Consider the following 15947-nt stretch of genomic DNA (forward strand, 5'->3'; position numbering starts at 1 on the left):
AAAACAGAAAACTTTTGTTTCTAGAAAAAGTTGTAGATTGATGTAGCGCAGAGATGTCAAACTGGTGGCCAGCATTTCTGCCTCAGAGGCCTATGGCTAATTGAAAATAATGTGGCACAGTTTAGTTTTACCTTATTTTACATCAAATTTTTAAGTATGGTTAAGTAACTGTTACCCCAAACTGGAATGAAAAGAACTGCTAATGATCTAATTTTTGTATCATATCATATCAAAAACTAGGCGTGTCAAATGAGTTGGACATCGCTGATTTAGTGTTTTCTTGAATACGTTGCCAACATTACCTGTTCCATTGTTTCGTACACGTGTCAAACGTATTCGGGAGTACTTTCTCATCGCTTAAGAGCAAGGAAAACTGTCCGAAAGGGGGAATTTTGGGTCTCATATGCGATGGGTCAACAAGCGACGAACCCCGTTAGTTCACTGTTAAAACAACTGTTTGCTACGGCATCCTTACATCGTACTAAAAAACTTAGAAAATGGAAGATTTATCTCCACCCCGCTACGCCGAGTAGATGATACATTGTTCTTTCGGATGATTGTCTGTGCTAGTCGTTGAAACATAATTTGGCTCACCAGCGCGTCTCCAAATACGATTGGGCGAAAAAGTACACCGTTGGATATAGAGAGCGGCCAAAAAACCAACCTGGTTTCGCGATAAAAGCCGTAGAATATCAAACGAGATAGGGAAAAGTAGTATTAAAATACAGAAAATACATTGAACATTGAATATACTACCAAAATGGTAACAATAAAGCTTCCATTTCCACAAAAAAAAGCGCACGAACGTTTGCATATGCTTTCTAGGCCAGGAATACAAACGATATTACTCGGCATGCGAGATTTTACTCGTTAAGAGAGCTATTTATTGAGGATTTGCAGATTGGCTCGGTATTCCAAAAACTCGTAATAAGGGAAAAACTCGTTATGAGGGGTACCTCTGTACCCTTTTTTACATTTCTCATAAGAACGGCCTAGTTCGGCCGTATCACTTATCTCTGTACCCGTTGTATGATACAATCATTGAAAGGGAACTTCGTTACAAGGGGTCCATTGTCAATTGAGGTGCCATAATTCTACATGAGTTGCGTGAGCTACCAGGCGTCTCCATCGCAGGCGTCTCCACCAGGCGCCTCCACCAGGCGCTTCCACCAGGCGCCTCCACCAAGCACCCCCATCGTCACGTGGGAGTGTGTTTTCCGTATGAATTATTATGAAAATAGTATTTTTAATGTATTGTTAATATAATAATAAAAAAAGCATGATGGGAGAGCAGAGCAAGATAATCGGATCGTGAGGAAACATCGCCAAACGTCTGGAGGGCGTTTTTTTTAACATATGATAATGGTAAATAAGTATATTGTTTTATTCAACCATAACACGAATCATCGGTGGTAAAATACACACATTTATGTATATATATATATATATATATATAATATTATGCACTTTCCTATGTTCAAATTATTGTTGGATAGAGTGTTACGAGATTGAGAATGGTTAAACCCTTCGTTTGCTTTGCTTTTGTTTTTGTTTAGTTTTGTTTTTGTTTTCGGTTTGTTCTTTTCCTTTTCCACTTCTCTGTAGTTGCGTCGCTTCCCACCCGTCCACACGCTGTTCAGTTTCTTCTTCTTCTTCTGTTTGGTTGCTTTATCAAATTGCCAGGATACAGCTATAGTTCTATGTATATATGCTTATCTGAATGCTTAACTATTTGCTGATTGCTGTTTGATTTGTATTTAGCCGTTGCTACTCCTCTCTGGTCTTTTTTGCTTGTTTGCTTTTATTGATCGGTTTGATTAGTCGCGAAGTGTTTCTTCTTCTGATTTCTTTTGCTTCTTCTTATTCTTATTCTTCCTCCTCTTCTTTTTCTTCTTCTTACTTTTCTTCTTCTTATTTTTCTTCTTCTCTACTTCTTCTTACTCTTTGGCAAGTTCCGCTTCAGCTACCGCTGTAGCATGCTGCGTTTACTGTTTCGGGTGGGTTGGTTTGCGTTTCATGTTTTATGTTTTATGTTTTATGTTTTATTTATTTTACTCACTTCCATGCGCTGCTCAAAATGTGCGACACATGTGCGTGTTGCCACTGCGAGAGAGAGAGTGAGAGAGAGCATGAGCATTCATAAATTGTGTATCTGGGTGTGTGTGTGTGTGTGTGTGTGTGAGAGTTTTGTTTTGTTCTTCTTTCTTCTCTTAGGTTCCACTTGATATACATCGTAATCACATAGAGTTGCAAAATGTCGGATTATCAACAATCAGTAGAGTTGTTAGCTTCCTCCTCCTCTCGATGCCATTGCCTCCATTAGTACCTGTCCCCATAGTAAGGGCGGCTTATCAGCTGTTTCTTCGATCTTTCTTGCTTTTTTCTCCGCTTCACTAAGTATAAGTATATGCTCTTTATTTATATATATATGCTTTTGTTGTACAATGATGTGTCATTTTTTAAGTTTTGTAAACATTCATCAACTAGTTATCTTTTTTTTTAATCTTTTCCCTCCCTCCTTCTTCCTGGCTTTATTGTATAGAGATCTTAACGCTAAATGTAACAACAATCAGTGTTTCTTCTTCTGCCTGTCTGGCGCGCCGAGAGGGAAAACGCTGGTAATGTACTAGGAAAACCCTTGAATCAAAAAAATATACCCTTTTTTGTTTTGTTTTGTTTGTTTAAGATTGTTAACAGTAAATGCTTAAAAATATGTTTCTGCTCTGTTCCGCACCGCCCGCATGATTTCGTGCAGTCCTGCACGTATCCTGTCTCAATCCGCCACGCGTCACGTTTGCTGGGCATACCAAAAAACACCCTCACACCAGCAAACGGCACTGTTACAATGTGCTGTGCTGCGATGACTTTTTTTTTCGCTTCTCTTCTGTTCGCTTTGCTTTTGCTTTCTTACTGTCTCGCCAAAAGCAGCTTTCGTTTCTAGTTGTCTTTTGGCGGGCTTACGATCCAATTGGAATGCTCGCTTTGGTTGAATTAGTTTCCTTTTTTCTCATGCCTTCGCTCTTCCACGCACATACACACGCACACATACGCACATGCGATTGTAACAGTGTAGAAAACACCACCTCCCTCTAGCATATACTCCGGAAGAAAATGAACGTTCATCTCGGGTTTAGGTTGCGTGCGGAAGTTTGGAACAGTGCCGGGTGGAGGGTGATGGGAGGGAGGGGGGGTGGGTAGAAGGGGCTGTGAGTGCTCTTCTTCTTCCTCCCTCCCCCTCCCCAACATCACCTCCCCGTTTCAGTTTGATATATTGTCACGATTTGGTTGAAACTTTATACGCTGTACAGTTTCCGATTGTTTCTCGTTTTTGGGGGGCGTTATTTTTTTTTTTTTTGGTTTTGTTAGAGCGGATTTATACAGGCGGTTCGGGGCTCGGGGCTGCACAATGGGTTTTTCTTGCGCAAGCCAAAAACTAAACCGCTATCTATCTAGCCCGCCCGCTCACAGCACAATGGTGGTAGCGCCTTAGGGGCCTTTTTCGGTGGTTTTTGTCGTTTGTCGCGCGACGGCAGCGACGTGCTTCACGCTTCTTCAGTGGTTGGCGAAAAGGGGCAGTGGGAGAGGGAGGGGACCAAAAAACACACACACACACACTTTTGTTAAGAGTGGGGTCGCGGTCGGCGAATTAGTTTTACGCGGCAACGCACATCAATAGGAAGTGTCGTAATTGTTTATATGTGTTTTTTTTTTTTGTCCGTTCCTACGAGTTACGCTTACAGGGTTACTGGAATCAATGCTGTGCTAAAAGGAACGTGGGCATTTTCTTATTCTTCCTCTTCCTCTTGTCTGCCTTTTTATATGTTGCTGGATATGTCACGGAACCGGTTCCGGATATGTAGTAGAAAGTTGTAACGAACAAAGTAGTTCCAAAAACGTCTATTGACACACGCATTGCTAATGTTAAACCTCTGTTCGGAACGCTTGTGCACTACCACTTCCTGCTCTTCGCCCCCTCTTCCCCACCCTCCCATTCTTCCCCTCCTCTCCTTCCTCCCCCTTTTTCCCTTAAACATCTTAAATACACACACACACACACACTTACATACAGACAGACACGGTGGGCACGGTGCGCGTGATCCATGATCATACTGCCACGCGTGTATACAAATAGCAATATCAAATCTTTCTGTTTACAGTATTATATAACAACCACAATTTGCCACCCGGTGGGTGTGTTTTTTTTGTTTTGTTTTGTTTTGTTCTGGGTTTTGTTTTACATCGAGGGACCTTTCTCTCTGCTAACTATGTCACGATTGTCGGATTAAGAGATGCAGTTTCTTACGTTTAATCACACCCAAGAAAGAAGGTAAAACTCGTATATTTGTTTAGTTAGTAAGTGTCAGAACGCGCTACGACCTTTTCCCGGGGGAGTTGTTTTTTTTTGTTGCTTTTTTTGTTTGTTTGTTTGTATTTTAGTTTGCTCTGTTTACGCTCACAGTGCGAAATTGCGCTTTTTTAACTGCTTCCGTTCTGGTGATGCTTTTTTTTAAGGAAAAGGATTGAGACCGATTTGGTCACAACAGATTTGCATACGCACATAGGAGGCATCAATACGTGGCTCTAACCGTTTTGCGGTGGCTCTAACCCTCGCGGTAAAGCGTCACCAATCGCTACCATTTTCGTCGGTGTTCGGTGTCGCGCAGGTGTCGCGCAGGTGAAGCGCAACGCAACGGTTGACGCAACGTCTAAGGTAGCACACCTGCGTGGAACGGACTGCAGAAGATGGTAGTGACAGGTAATGCCCCGTGTGTATATTATCTCGCATAATCACTCCTCCCCTCCCCCTGGAACCTCTGGCGCCATCTTGAGGCCATTTCAATGTCTTCCGGGCTGTTCTGGCTTTAATGTTTTGCTTTCCATTTTAGACACTTACAAAGTACTTCTACAGTCTCTAGGAGTGTTGTGAGGACGCTTTTGCAAAAAACCAGATGTAAACATCCTTGTACAGTGAACGCTCCCCCCTCCCCACCCTTCCCGTCTCTTAGCTGCACCGTCTGATCGGATTGGGTGAGGTGGGGCAAAATTGCTCTCGGAGGTGGGGGGGGGGGGTGGAGGGGAAACAAAAACATTGGCGTACCTCCAACTCCCCTCACTCGCTCCACCTCCCTCTTCCCTCACTTTTGTTTGTACGGTGGTGGTGGATTCTCGAAACGTTTTACAGTATCGCAGTATCTGTTGCTTTAGTCTCACGTAACCCGTTTGTTTGCGAATGTACCTCTTACGGTCGAGGAAAAACAGGCCAAAAACCAAACCTAAGCTGGGCACGGGGAAGTATGGTATGGAATGGGGCGGAGAATGGGGGTAGATGGAGGGAATGGAGGAAGAGGAAGATCTGGCGCTGGGATCGTGCTTTTAATCGCATCCGGTGGTTTAAGGTGCACCAGAATTGGACTGCAACGATTGGACATGGTTGGGTTAGTGTTAGGATATTGTTGGGGTATGCTAGGGGATATCCACTAGATGTGAATGAGAGTTGGTTACCGTTGAGATATTCTTAGGATATATCCTTGAGATATTCTTGGGAGTGTTGGAGTTAGATAGTAAGGGAGCTCACTAAAAAGACGAAATATTCTCGGTACATTCTTATAATATTGCTAAGATACTATATAGGCATTATTGAGACATTCCAGAGGACATTCTTCAAATATTCTTGGGGCGTTTTTAATAAGGGAGGCTCAAAGAAACAACTAAACATTCTCCGGACATTCTTGGAATATGAGTGAGATACTGCTAAGAGACTAATGAACCATTATTTAGATACACTGGAACTTGAAGACATGGCAGAAAAGTAATGGTCCGGATAGTGTGGACATTCGATCTTTCCAACTTGGAAGCGATGGATAGTTTGGAAGCGAGTGCATCGAAACATCGGGATTTTTCTGGTACTGATAGTTATTATAAAACATTGGGATATTGGTGGGCACGATAACTTCAAAAGGCGAGAAGCGGATCGTGAACATTGCTGAACTGTTCTTCAGACATAGTTCCGACATACATTTGGACATTGGAGAAATAGAGATGTACCTGAACAACTAGACATTCCTAACATTTTCGTGTACTCTGAAGTCATTTGTGGAACATTCCTGTGGAGTTTCTGGAAGTAAACCAGAGCGGGCACGATGTCCTGTAGCGCATTGCGGAAATAGCTGAAGTGTTCTTCAGACATAGTTCCGAGATACATTTGGACATTGGAGAAATAGAGTTGTACCCTTAACAAATAGCCGTCCCTAACATCTTCGTGCACTCTGAAGTCATTTGTGGAACATTCCTTTTTGAAAGTAAACCAGAGCGGGCACGATGACTTCAAAAGTCATTAGCGGATCGCGGACATTGCTGCACTATGCTTCAGACATAGTTCCGACACACATTTGGACATTGGAGAAGTAGAGTTGTACCTTCAACAAATAGATTTTGCTGCGATATTCCCAGCACGTTTCTAACATTTTCATGTTTTATTGAAGACATTCGTGATCCCTGTATCTGGGAATTCGTGGCATATTCGCGAGACCTTAAGGTATGGAGGGATTTCACAGCATCGTAAGATCTGTAGGTGATTGTTGGCAATATTCCCCAGCAAAGGAATTTGGAGAGGACTTTATTTGGGCTTAACGGACATTGCGAGAGATGCTTTGGGATTGGACAGAAACAACTGGGGATTACTGCAGGGAACTCTTTTTTGCAAGGATAAATAAATGGGAAATGGAGCAGATCGGAACGGAACAGTGCTAGAGCTTACTAACAAAACTTGCCACCAATCGTACGATCCTTGCTAGGAATTTGCATTTGGCAACGTACCAACTTCCCATTTTTTCGCGTGCACCGCGCTACGGTGGTAACAGTATTGCTATGAGCGAGTCGTGTTGAGTTTGCGTAGAAAAATTGTATGTGAACCGACACAACAACAACAACAAAATACAACAAGTACTCTAAGAGAATGCACAACGTACGAACATGCTTAAGTAGATCCGTTAGCCTAGTAAAACTTGTTCACGATATCGGTAGATGTCCAAAAAGGCTATGCTAACATTGGTGGGATTGGTTAATGTTAATTGTGTGCGCCGTCCACGTCCTCCTGTCGATCGCTGCTGTCGTCCTCTTCACACACACACACGCACACATACAATCATTCATACATACTCGCATTCACACACACTCACACCTATATCTCCTGCTCACTGCTAGCTTGCGTGTAATCGGTGGGCATCTGTGCCGGAACGTGCCCCGAACGTATGCGAGCGGCCCTTGGCGACCCTGTTGCGGGTCCAGCCGGGTCAACGCGCCGGTGTGACGGCTGCCTCATCCGTTCGCGGGCGTCCGGCATGCGGGGTATCGGTGTATCGGGGTAGTGGGTGCGGTGCCGCACGCCCCACCTTACTTCACGAACAGATCCTTCAGCGTGGAGCAGAGCGACGAGTCGCACGCGTCGTTCGAGTCCTCGTCCTCGTCCGCCTTGCCGAACCAGCTGGAGGTGACCGACTTCTTCGCACCGGCGGTGGACCGGCCGGTCCCGCCCTCCTTCCCGCCGGCGGACGACTTCTTGCCACCGGACGACGACGACGCGGACGACGAGGACGAGCCGGTGATGAAGTTCTCGATCGCGTGCCCGATCATGCGCGCGTCCACGATCGCGCTCCGGCCGTCCCACTTGAGCTTGTTCAGCGGCGAGCGGGACTCCTTCGGCTTCGGCTTCGGTTCCTCCTTGTGGGCGGGCCCGGCGCCGGCCTCCCGCAGCTTGTCGAACGTTTCGCGCGCGAACGTGACGGTCGCGCTCGGCGACCGGGACGCGGACTTGCGGCGCGCCATCGGCTGGTGGCGCTTGACGAACCAGCCCGACTCGACGAGCCCGTCGGGCGGACCGGCCGACCCACCACCACCGCTGCCGCCCCCGGTCGCCAGCTGCTTGATATTCTGGTAGAGCGAAATGTCAAAACTGTTGGAGCGATTCTTCTGCAGATTGCTCTTGGGCGGGTCGGCGGCGGCGGCGGCGGCGCCGCCGGCTGCACCGGACGGGCCCGCCGTCGGGCTCCTGGCCGCCGACCGGAGCGGAAACGCGTGGGAGGCTAGGGGGCTAGGGTGCTCTTTCTCGCCACATCGATTAATCTCTGTCGCAGACGAGGCTAGAGACGATAAGAGAGATATCAGATCAGTGTTGGTGCACACGATACCCATCTTCGTTTTCGGCTTCGGGGACGCGGCGTCGGTGCCCGGGGAGGCGGCTGCGGCGGCGGCGGCGGCGGCTGCGGCTGTGGCACCGGTGGCGGCCGACGCGTTGAACGAGCTGCCCGGCACGAGTGGGGCGCCACAGGGCGATATCGGCATCTCGGAGGCGCGCCGGAACGACTGTATCGGGGGCAGGGCTGTACCGACAAAGTCCGAGTAGCGCCGGTTGGTGTAGCGCATCGGCGAGCTGGAACCGGTGCCGGCCTCGTCCAGCGTCTGCACCTCGCACACACGCTCGTTGCTCGTGTTCCACAGCTTCATGCGCGCTTTTCTAGCCTGTACTATATCATCCATTATATCTAACTGTAAATTGTGTATACTACCTCGGTGGTCCGTCGATGGCGGCGGTCCGATATTGCTTTCGCGTCGGGAGCTTGCGTTCGAGCTGCAAATGCGACGAGACAGCAAACAACGGGAGGGAAAGATGTAAGATGTAATTAGTGGCGTAATTTAATCGACCAATCGGGGGGGGGAGTCACCGGTCCAGCACTAACCCTGAACTAAACTTAATTAACAGGTTTACACAGCAGCGCGTTTCGGCGCAAATGTCAAACGGGGCAAGGGAGCGTAAATGGTTGGTGATGCAAATTACTAGCCCGAATCAATCGATACCATGGCCAAATTCGATTCTCGAGCGGTGCACGATGATCGAATTACATCCGAACCCGGTTGCCCCGGTTGTAGGAGCAAGCTCCAGGTGTGTCCGGCTGGGAACGGAGCGTTTTAAAACCTTGCTTTGGCTCACACTTTCTGCGTGCAGCAGTAGCTCACGGTGAAAACGAGTTATTCCATCGTAAAAAAGGAATAATAATAAAACAACTCACTCTTGAACTTCGACCAGCAAAGAAGGTAGTTGTGCGTCGCTTCTCGTCTGGCATCCGAAATACATGAAAAATACCAAATAATCATCAGAGTCATCGTGGGTTTTGGGATGAATCTCATGACTGACTAAGTTGTTGCCAATGCTTATAATTCTTGTACTGTACATCTCAGACAGTAGCATCACTTGAAAATCGCTCCATGAAGTCGGAATATATAGGAGATTATCGCATAGCGGCAAGTGCCAGCCTGGTGGTCGAATAAATAGACTTACTGAACCATACAAGCCCGGAGTTGGTTCGATTCCTCTTCAATTTTGCGGCAGATATGTAGTCTGCAGTACACGAATAATTCGTTTGATTCCTAGATATCTAGAGTAGCGTTGGGTTTTATGAATTCTTCGTTGAGATTCGTTCATATGAATCTTCAGGAATGAATAGTTTGGATCTCGAATCGATTCTCCTAAGAATCATAATTCTCTATAGATGCATGATTATATATCTCTCCAAGGATTCTGATTAAGAATCTCCAGGGTATCATGCATCTTTAGAGATGTATGATTTTAAAAATATTGAATTTGCTCGATCCCATACAATGGGTGGTTAACTCGCACGACTTATAAACATGTCCGTTGAGGGTTCAAACCTTGCATGAACCGTCTCGAAAGCCTGTGTAGGCTGGCAATACCACGTAGTTTGTTACGCCTACAAGAAGAATAATAAGAATCTCAAGCTATATGAATCTTTGGAGAAGTATGAATCTCTAGAGATTCGTAAATCTTTCGAGATCTATGAATTTTATGAAATTCAATATCTTTCGAGATGCAACGGTCTTTCGAGATTTATGGATCCTTTGAGATTCGTGAATCTTTGAGTTTCATGAATCTTTGGGAATCATGATTTGTTTCAACAGAGATTCAGATTCATTGAGTCATTTCAAAGATTCATTCGAATTCATCAATCTCAATCAAATTCACCCAACACTAATCAAAAGGGCTTCAGTTGCTTTAGTCTTAAAGCTCCAACTCACCAAACTCACACCCTATCTGTCATATTATTGTAAGCTGTACGTGTGGCATGGCACTTCATCCTGCTGGAGGAGCATTGTTTGGCTACTCAGAGGAGAGGTTATTGACTTATAATTTGATTTGAGGGATTGTAGACATCAGTTCAAACACAGGTTGTTTTTCCACGACCAATCTAATCATGGTAGGACCACACGCACCAACAAACGTTTGAATTTGGTCATCTGACCAGCAAACTACCCAATATTGAGCGTTGAAATTGATAAAGAAGTACCAAAGATATTCGGCATTTCGCACGTAAACCATGTTCTATAAAGCAAGAGTCGGACTAACAATTACTCAGCACATCAAAAGGGAAGACATCTGTGAGGAATACCAGTCACAGAGTTGCTTTACAGTAAGATGAGGACTTAATTCACAGCGCAACAATGCCTACATTATTGTTAGGGAGCAGAGCCTAACAAGTAGAGCCTCAGAACTTCAAATTCTGCTCCAACTCTTCTCTGACCCTATCTACCTGAACTACCTAGCTCCCCGGCAAACTCCAATCAAAAGAGGGGAGGGCTGGTCCTGAAACCGCACTCCCAGTATACTTACCGCTGGCCAGCCGGTAGCGCTGCAATCGACTCCCGGCGGTTCCGGCCAAACATGGTGGGCGGCACGCGGCTGATCGTCACGACCGAGTGGCGCCGGCCGCCCGGCTGCGGGGCCGGCGTGCTGTAGAGCGTCGCCAGGAAGGCTTGCTCGCGGGGCGACGGGCCCGACCCTTCGCCGCCCCGCTCGGACAGGCGGCGCACCTGGCTGGCGGTGATGCCGCTGGTGCAGGGCGGTGTCGGCAGCGAGTGTTTGCGCGTTTCGCGCCAGGGCGACAGCAAGTACGGATTCTCCGGCGACTCGATGTCCAGGCTTTGGCGCTGGGACGACTGATTGCTTGCCTCCTCCTCCTTCTCATTGTTTTCCGACTCCTCCACCACGATCAGCGGCTCCTGGCCGCCCTGGCTGTACGCGGGCGTGTGGGACGACCGACGCAGCCGGAAGAACGAATCTAGCAATGTGTGTGTGTGTGTGTGTGTGGGTTGGAGGAACAGAACAGAGTATTAGATAGGAAGAAACGTCTATCGACCAGTCGCTGCGTGCTGAAGCGTTACTACCGCACTAGACTGCAACCGAAAAGCAAATAAAAGAGATAGAAAACCATGCCTGCTGGCGGTCGGTAGGGCAGCAGTAAGCCTTTTGCTACGATGGGAGTTTGTCAGCAGTAAAAAATGGTGCATCTAAAGCAAGCGTACTTTATTATCTTTTTTTTTTGTTTGTTACATTACCACTAGGAAAGGGAAGTGAGCGAGAAAAACGGGGGCGAGGGGGAAAGGGGTGAAAGGGGCGGGGCAAAAATAAAGCACCAATTACTGCCCCTCCCCCCCTGACACCTGCGAAACCACAAGCACTCAATACGCGCTCATCACTCACAACTCACTACGAAACAGCTTAAGGGGCCCAGCCATAGATTACGTAACGCTCGCTGGATGACATCATACATTATGGAGTCATTTTTTAAGGATTTTTTGCTTTACTTTGAGCTATTTCTCTTCACTTTGAGATAGAAAGTGACATCTGTCTGGCAGTTCTCAGCTTTCCAATCGAACATAGACGTTTCAATCTTTCCTGCAGAGTTAATTTAATTTCCACGATTTTTGTGATTGTGACCACAATAACTACATATTCAAGAATTAGCAAATTATTTGTGCGTACTTTTGATAGTCTTTAACACTTTAACAAAGGTTATATTTGGTTTAGACAAAGCTTGCGATAAACCAAACGTGTATAAGACGTACTAAGTTAAGTAAAACTACGTTTCATGTTTGCTAGTTTCCAATGTGTACTTTTGTCAGCAAATGTGTGTAGCTTTTGAAATAAATAATCTTGCAGTTCAAGGACGAAGTAGAAGCATACATTTGCAAGACATTTTGCAAGACAATTACACTAAGAAGTAAAATGAGAAGGTTCGGGGAGCAGCGCTGATGCAAACTTGTTATCTAATTGAACCCAGTGGAGTGAGGTAGGTTCCTTTCGACGCAACAAATTGCAACCCAGCAGCACGGTTACGTAATTGATGGATGGACCGTTACGAATGCCTTTTTTTTTTGGTAAATATAGAACGGTGCAAAAATTTGTGGACGGGATGCTTCCGAAAACCCGAAGCCGTAAATTGATTTTCGATGCTTCCGGTGTGTATGCGCGTGTGCGTGTGTGTGTGTGCGTGTTTGTGTGAAGTAGACAAATTGGTGAGGCTGTGTAGTCAAACGGTGGTGTGAATTGTACAAACAAAAAATAAATAAATAAACAAATAAATGAATAACGAAACAAAACAAACCTGCCTAAAAGTGTTTGCGAAAGCGCACTCGCCGCGCTAGCTACGGCGAGACTACGAGCCGGTGCAAATGCTGCTACGTAGCTAATTAATTTTCTAAAACTGCACACACACACACACAAACTGAAATCGCAAAAAATGAAACCGAAGGTGTGCACGAAGGTAGAAAATAAGAGCAGAAACCTTCCCGAGAGCTGGTGTGGGCAGTGGCTGGGCTGGCCCGGCACGACCACTGCTTTTTGGCTTGCCGTTTGAAGGATGGAGGAGTCCTGCTCCGGGCGTGTTGTCGCACCAAGTTTCCTGCTGTGCGTGTGTATGTGTGTGTATGTGTGTGAGTGGGTGCGTTTGTCGGTTAGGTAAGCTTTACTGGCATACGAGAGGAGAAGCAGATGATGTCAGGTGCCCAAGCTACTTCACTTTTCCGGCATTGTCAAAGCTTCCTTACCGTTTAGCTCCTCTGCACCAACACTCACGACGAACCTGCGTCTATGTACATGTGTGTGTGTGTGTGCGTGTGTGTGTGTATGTGTGTGTGTGTGCGTTTGTGTATCGCATCATGAAGAGATACACGCTCAAGGGTCTTCGTTTGCACTGTTTGCACTCGCCTGCCTGCGAATGTGTTACATCCCTTGCTGGCGGAATTTTCTCAACACGGCATGGACGTACGAAGGAGTTGCTCCAATTCCAATTCGCCATTTTTGTGTGTTTCTGCATGTATGTCTGTCTGTGTGTGTGTGGTTTTGTTGTTCGGTAGTTGAGGGGGTTGGGTGAGTGTAGAGTTTGAGAAAACCGGACGAGGGCGGACTGTTGACGAAATAAACATAAAGGAAAAGGAAAGAAAAGAACAAAAGGGCGCGATAGGATGAGTATTGGGTTCACGGTCATACCGCTTTCGTGCATACCCGCAAGGTACTGCCAACAGCAGTAACAGCCAACAATAACAACAACAACAACACCATCTTTCAGTAATAAGGACAACATAAATCATGACCAGCTCGTTAGGTCCGCACGGCAACTTCTTCACCGCGCAAAAGGAAAAGAGGGTTTGCGTACTTGGGCTCGCTACGCGCAAGATGGCGGTGGCAAGGGTGTTGATGGCTCTGCCCGTACCCTTTCGCATTGGGCGGGAGGAGGACGAGCACCACAGCCCGCGCTCGGGTTAACGACGTTAGTGCTTTAATGTACTTACCCATGCTGGCAGCGCTTGGTCAAAGATGGTGCCGCGCGTCTTTCAAAGGAACCTGTACTGTACTGGACCGCACACTGGGTGGGCCTGCTGTGCTGTCACTATGGCGTCTCTTCACTCGCACTGCGTATCGGTTAATCACGATGATTGATTCTTAATTGATCGATGAGTCGAGGATCTGAGTGTATTTTTGGAGGGGGAGGGGGGGGGAGCGAAGATGTAGAATCAAAAAGAGAAAAGAGACAAGTTAGTATCCCGCAGATTTAGGCAGACGCTCCGGCGGATTCCGTCCTAATGTCTGGAGAGGGAGGCACTGAACATCTTCGCTCGTCTAGGCTGGCTAAAGTTTGTGCAAACGCGTTCGATGGCAATCAATACGACACAGCGACACATGACGCAGTTACTAGTCCTTGGAGGTGTGTCTTCCCGGCCCTTTTTTTCATCAGACGTCATACGTTTGATTCAGGGAAAGCTGTTGGAGCTTCCCAGAATATGCTTTGAAGATTTTTGGAGGGGGGCAAAGAAACAGTGTTCTGCAAATGTTGGCCCAACTTGTGAGGTGCTTTGTGACCACGTTCTTCATCAGCTCCCACCAGTTACAGCGTCCCTTTCCTGTGTCTTGTTCTTCGTCAAATTCTTCAAACAATGGCGTCGAATTCTTCGGGTGAGAAATTCAACAACGAGTACCCTAACTGCACTCAAAACTACACACGCACGTACACTCTCCCCGCCCCAGAAATTCAAGAACTTTGTTTGGGCGGTCTTCTTGTGTTGGTTGTCGCCATCACCTCCAAAAGATATTCTAGACCCTGTTCAAGTTCTTCTGAACTTCTACTGATAACATCACACACACACACACACACACACACACACACATATATACACGGAAACACACAAACCCTGTCACTGGACATCCGGAAGCAAGATACCTGCATCAGTATACATATAAATCTGCTCCAGCGATACGTATACATGCGGTGGATGGATCCGAGTTGCCGAAGTTCCGAGTGGTTACAAAACTGTTCCGCTACGTCTTAAAACCCGTCGGAATTTGGCCCTCCCTTACCTCCCTACCAGACACGGCCATGTTTGCACCTATTCCCTCGCACTGCCTTTCTATTCCTCCCGTTCCTCTCTCGCTCTCTGTGCTCTGTACTCTCTCTCTCTCTCCTTGCTTCACTCACAGCATCACAGAGGAGTCAGGATGAATGCTCAGGATTTACTGCTTTTTTTTTTGCTTACTCTACTGCGTCTGTATGTGTGCTTCTTCGTGTGTGATTGTTCTTGCTTGCTTCTTTTAGCCTCACTCGTCACTACTCACGCGCCCCACCAGCACAACACAACCCCTTTCCATCCCCCGGGGTAGACTATTTCTGCAATGTTCGGATCGGTCCGGTTGGCGTCCGCTGGGGTGCGGGTTTAAGCTTGCCTGAGATTTTGTTTTTTTTTTTCTGTTGCTTTTCGCTGACCAATCGATACGCCCTGCGTGTGCTGGCCGGATGGATTACCCCATGCGACGACGCGCTCCGTGTCACTGTACCGTCGGGCCGAAGCGTCTCCGTTCGCGCAAACCCTTGTGGTGTTCGGCACCACTGGTGGTGTTGCGCTCCTGGCTGCGTTTCCGAAGTCACCACTTTCGAGCGTCACACTGTGGTAAGATTAAGTTAGTGTAGGTAGGTAGCGATGTAATACGAAGTATAGGATACGAAGGATAGGACACGAAGGATAGGACACGAATAGGAGCGATCGGATGCGCCGATCGTGGTCCTCGAGCTTGCGAGCGATCGGATGCGCCGATCGTCGCTCTCTTATCTTTCGACCGCCGACCAATACAGTTCACGTGTAATTCACTCGCCGCAATTGTCACGTTAAACAAAATAAATTGTATCGCGCAAGCCCTACATTGGTGACCCCGACGTGATAAAAATCGCGGAACGTGAAAAATTGCTGTCGTGATCAATCGCCCAGGAGAACATTCTCCGTCGCCGTCATCGGTTAAGTATTTGCCGCCGACGTAATCCATTGTCCCGGTACATCGCTATCCCGTGTGCTTGAAGCGCATTTTGGAGTGAAGGAGAAATCTATCACCGACGCGATTTGTGGTTTCGCCGTATCCAGTAAGATAATATTACACAACCACGATTGTTCGGTCGATCGACTACTATTCACCGTGAGTGCCCTGCTGAAGCCCCTCCGTTTTCGGAGCCAACGACGTCCCGTAAGAGTATTTTTTTCTCGGGCCCACGTCATCGCTGTGTTGAAGGAGTACCCTGGGGTTTTCGGCCAGCATCATAGTTCCCGGAGCCGTA

General features: G+C 47.0%; 1 protein-coding gene across 6 annotated transcripts; it reads right to left on the bottom strand.

Annotated features, from left to right (window-relative positions):
* Positions 1–3315: 3315 nt before the first annotated feature.
* Positions 3316–15213, bottom strand: LOC120906137. Of its 6 annotated transcripts, none has more exons than XM_040317608.1 (4): positions 15147–15213; positions 13642–13816; positions 10682–11129; positions 3316–8626 (listed from the first exon to the last, which is right to left on the bottom strand). In XM_040317608.1, the coding sequence occupies exons 2-4, from the start codon at positions 13643–13645 to the stop codon at positions 7393–7395; spliced, it is 1686 nt and encodes a 561-aa protein (XP_040173542.1). In that variant the 5' UTR covers positions 13646–13816; positions 15147–15213; the 3' UTR covers positions 3316–7392. The 6 variants fall into 6 exon arrangements, with proteins under 6 accessions (XP_040173542.1, XP_040173544.1, XP_040173543.1 ...); XM_040317610.1 differs by lacking the exon at positions 15147–15213 and adding an exon at positions 14823–15061; XM_040317609.1 differs by lacking the exon at positions 15147–15213 and adding an exon at positions 14568–14816.
* Between the last annotated feature and the right edge of the window lie 734 nt (positions 15214–15947).

This window comes from Anopheles arabiensis, chromosome X (assembly GCF_016920715.1).
Source record: "Anopheles arabiensis isolate DONGOLA chromosome X, AaraD3, whole genome shotgun sequence".
Taxonomy (NCBI): Eukaryota; Metazoa; Arthropoda; class Insecta; order Diptera; family Culicidae; genus Anopheles; species Anopheles arabiensis.

Excerpts from the sequence above, each read along its gene's own strand:
- LOC120906137 (XM_040317608.1), bottom strand. Across the intron at positions 8,627-10,681 it reads GCGCTACCGGCTGGCCAGCG|CTCGAACGCAAGCTCCCGAC; the intron begins GTAAGTATACTG and ends TCGCATTTGCAG.